At 43.7% G+C, this 3,208-nt stretch overlaps 1 protein-coding gene across 1 annotated transcript; it reads right to left on the reverse strand.

The window, feature by feature from the left end:
• Window positions 1-813: 813 nt before the first annotated feature.
• On the reverse strand, window positions 814-1,894 carry LOC128604979 (histone H2B-like). The gene has a single exon (XM_053620100.1). The coding sequence runs from the start codon at window positions 1,726-1,728 to the stop codon at window positions 1,354-1,356; it is 375 nt and encodes a 124-aa protein (XP_053476075.1). The 5' UTR covers window positions 1,729-1,894; the 3' UTR covers window positions 814-1,353.
• Window positions 1,895-3,208: the final 1,314 nt, after the last annotated feature.

Genomic DNA, 3,208 nt, shown 5'->3' on the forward strand with positions numbered 1-3,208 from the left:
GAGTTGAAGAGGAGCCTTGTGAACGAGCCTGACGTCTTTGGGGTTCTGTCGAGCTGTCGAGGGGTGTGTGTAGTATTTGAAGCAGAGCGCGTTGGGGGCCGTGTAAAGCACAGCGCGCGTGACTATAGGCTCCGCTATAGCCTTGTGTGTGTGTGTGTGTGTGTTGTATTCCATGCTGCTAGAACATTCTTTTCAGTGTCTATGGGCTACTAGAACATTCCTTTGAATGACTTTGTGCTAATGTCACATTAGTTCGAATGACAGTATTTAGAATGATTATGTGCTTCTTGAACATTAGTTCGAATGACTACGTGCTACTACAACAGTTAGAACAGAGATAGCCAAACCCTGATGCAGAACTCAAACACAAGTTCAGGTCCTTTTCCTGGAAAGACTTCGACAAATGTGTCCCAGCAAACAGGTACCCAAAGATGTGCAAACAGGCACAAGTGATGCTGTCTCTGTTTGGCAGTACCTACCACTGTGAACAGACTTTCAGTCTGATGAACTTAAACAAGTGTAAACTGAGATGCAAACTGACTCTCACCTACATAATGTCCTGACTTTGACAATAAGTCAGCTGCATCCCAATTTGGAAAAATTTTTGAAAAATAAAGACCAGCTTCATGTGTCACATTAGAGGTCACTGATATTGTAGGCATGTGGCTGTATTGCTTATAGCTTGAATAGTTGTATTAGGCATTGAACATGTATTATAAATGGGATTGTTTCTGTTTTCATTATACTATAAGTTTCATTGAACTATAAAACTCTGAAAATAAAACTGCATTAGTGAAGCAGATACAGACTAATGTTTTCTATTTATTTGTAAATATTATGAAATCATAAATGGCAACTTTAATTTTAATATAATACAGTTTGGTATAATCCAACATTTACTTTCGGCCCACGGCCCTCAATCAAGTTTGATTTTTGGCCCTTCCTAGGAAAAAGTTTGGGCACCTCTAATTAATAATGATTATGTGCTACCATTTTCAGTTATTCCCTCTTGCTACAATCTTAATCCGAATAACTTTGTGCTGCTAAAGCCCCATTTTGCATTGCTCAGATTATACAACCCCCGAAACCGTGCTACAACCCTGTTTAAATATACTCATCTCTGCATTTAGCAGACTGCTATAATTACCCCAAAGCCTGAACATCCACAGGAGTGCAGCGCTTCAGAAGTCCCCCTCGATCACTCTCTGTCTCACACACACACACACACACACACACACACACACACACACACAGCGTGAGAGGAAAAGCGAAAAAGAGGAGCTTGCTCTTTGTATGAGAAGTGGGTGGCTCTTAAAAGAGCCGTTGGGTTGATGAAAACGGCGGTAACGCGCTTTACTTGGAGCTGGTGTACTTGGTGACGGCCTTTGTGCCCTCGGACACGGCGTGCTTGGCCAGCTCGCCGGGAAGCAACAGGCGCACGGCGGTCTGGATCTCCCTGGAGGTGATAGTGGAGCGCTTGTTATAATGAGCCAGACGAGAAGACTCACCGGCGATGCGCTCAAAAATATCATTCACGAAGGAGTTCATGATGCCCATGGCCTTGGATGAGATGCCGGTGTCAGGGTGCACCTGCTTCAGGACCTTGTACACGTAGATGGCGTAGCTTTCCTTCCGGGACTTTCTGCGCTTCTTGCCTCCTTTACCTGCCGTCTTGGTCACGGCTTTCTTTGATCCCTTCTTGGGCGCGGTCTTAGCTGGATCGGGCATGATGCTGCTTCTCGAGTAAACGAACAGAAAATGACTGGCGCCCGCCTCGCACCCGCTCTATTTACAGACCCACATGCTAATGACGCCCAGACAAGATACCTTTTTTTGATTGGCCAAAATTCGATACCTCCCCCTGCATGGCGCCTCCTACTGCATTCTGCTTCCTCCCTCCCTCCCTCCATGCCTCCCCCTCCTTCTCCTCCCTCCCTCCCTCCCTCCATGCCTCCCCCTCCTCCTCCCTCCTCCTCCCTCCCTCCATGCCTCCCCCTCCTCCTCCCTCCTCCTCCCTCCTCCTCCCTCCTCCTCCTCCGCTACGCTTTGCTTCCCTTCCCGCCCTTGTACTTTCAGAACAACGTGCACTATGAAAAAACAATTGGCCTGAGAAAAAATCGTTTTATATTATATATGCATGTATGCGTGTGTATGAGAAAGAGAGAAATATAGAAGTAAATTTCTACTAAAATCATCTTTTAAATCGTTTTAATCAGTTTATAATATTGAATACTGTGCATATATGTAGTTTATTACAAAAAATACAAATAGATCTATCACTTACGCTACTTCTGTACAACGTTTAATGCCTTATGCTTCACGAAAGAAAAAGCCTTTTTTCCCACACGGAACAGCTCTTTTTCTAGACATGTGGGTGGCTCTTAAAAGAGCCGTTGTGTTTGCGTCGTTCGGTGTTAGAACGTTCAACCGCCGAAGCCGTACAGGGTGCGTCCCTGGCGTTTCAGGGCGTACACCACATCCATGGCGGTCACAGTCTTTCTCTTGGCATGCTCGGTGTAGGTGACGGCGTCGCGGATCACGTTCTCCAGAAACACCTTCAGCACGCCGCGAGTCTCTTCATAAATCAGACCAGAAATACGCTTTACACCACCACGGCGAGCCAGACGGCGAATAGCTGGCTTGGTGATCCCCTGGATGTTATCGCGAAGCACCTTGCGGTGACGCTTAGCGCCTCCTTTGCCGAGTCCTTTACCACCCTTACTTTTTTTTTTTTTTTTTTAATGAGTTTTATTGAAATTATGCAAAATTCACAATCTTACACAAGTCATATTCAGAAAGAAAGGGAGAAAAAAACAAAAAACAAAAAACAAAACAAACTTACATAGTCAAAGTACAATTACACGCAAATATTGTCCCACACTGAAGAGTCTTTAAACCAAGATGTGCTGCTTTTTAGTCTTCTTAGCTCTTTTTGAATGTCCTTGAATACAACATCACTGGATATAAACGTTTGATTTATAGTCATTCTACACCTTGTTTTCCAGAGTTTAGATTTAGTCAAACATATTATGAACCAAATGAAGTCATGCTTGGTCTTGCTACAATTTTCTTTAAAAATGCCATAGAAAATTGAGTTCATATTTATTTCTATATTGAGACCAATGATTTTTAATTTAGCCCATGTTTCTTTAGAGCGATAACACTCTAACAGGAAATGTTCGAGTGTTTCCTCTTCATTACAATTAGG

The sequence above is a fragment of the Ictalurus furcatus genome, unplaced genomic scaffold (assembly GCF_023375685.1).
Source record: "Ictalurus furcatus strain D&B unplaced genomic scaffold, Billie_1.0 scf6, whole genome shotgun sequence".
Lineage (NCBI taxonomy): Eukaryota > Metazoa > Chordata > Actinopteri > Siluriformes > Ictaluridae > Ictalurus > Ictalurus furcatus.

What these genes read in the sequence shown, in the direction of transcription:
- LOC128604979 (XM_053620100.1), bottom strand. Translation starts at nt 1,728, where the DNA reads ATGCCCGATCCAGCTAAGACCGCGCCCAAGAAGGGATCAAAGAAAGCC.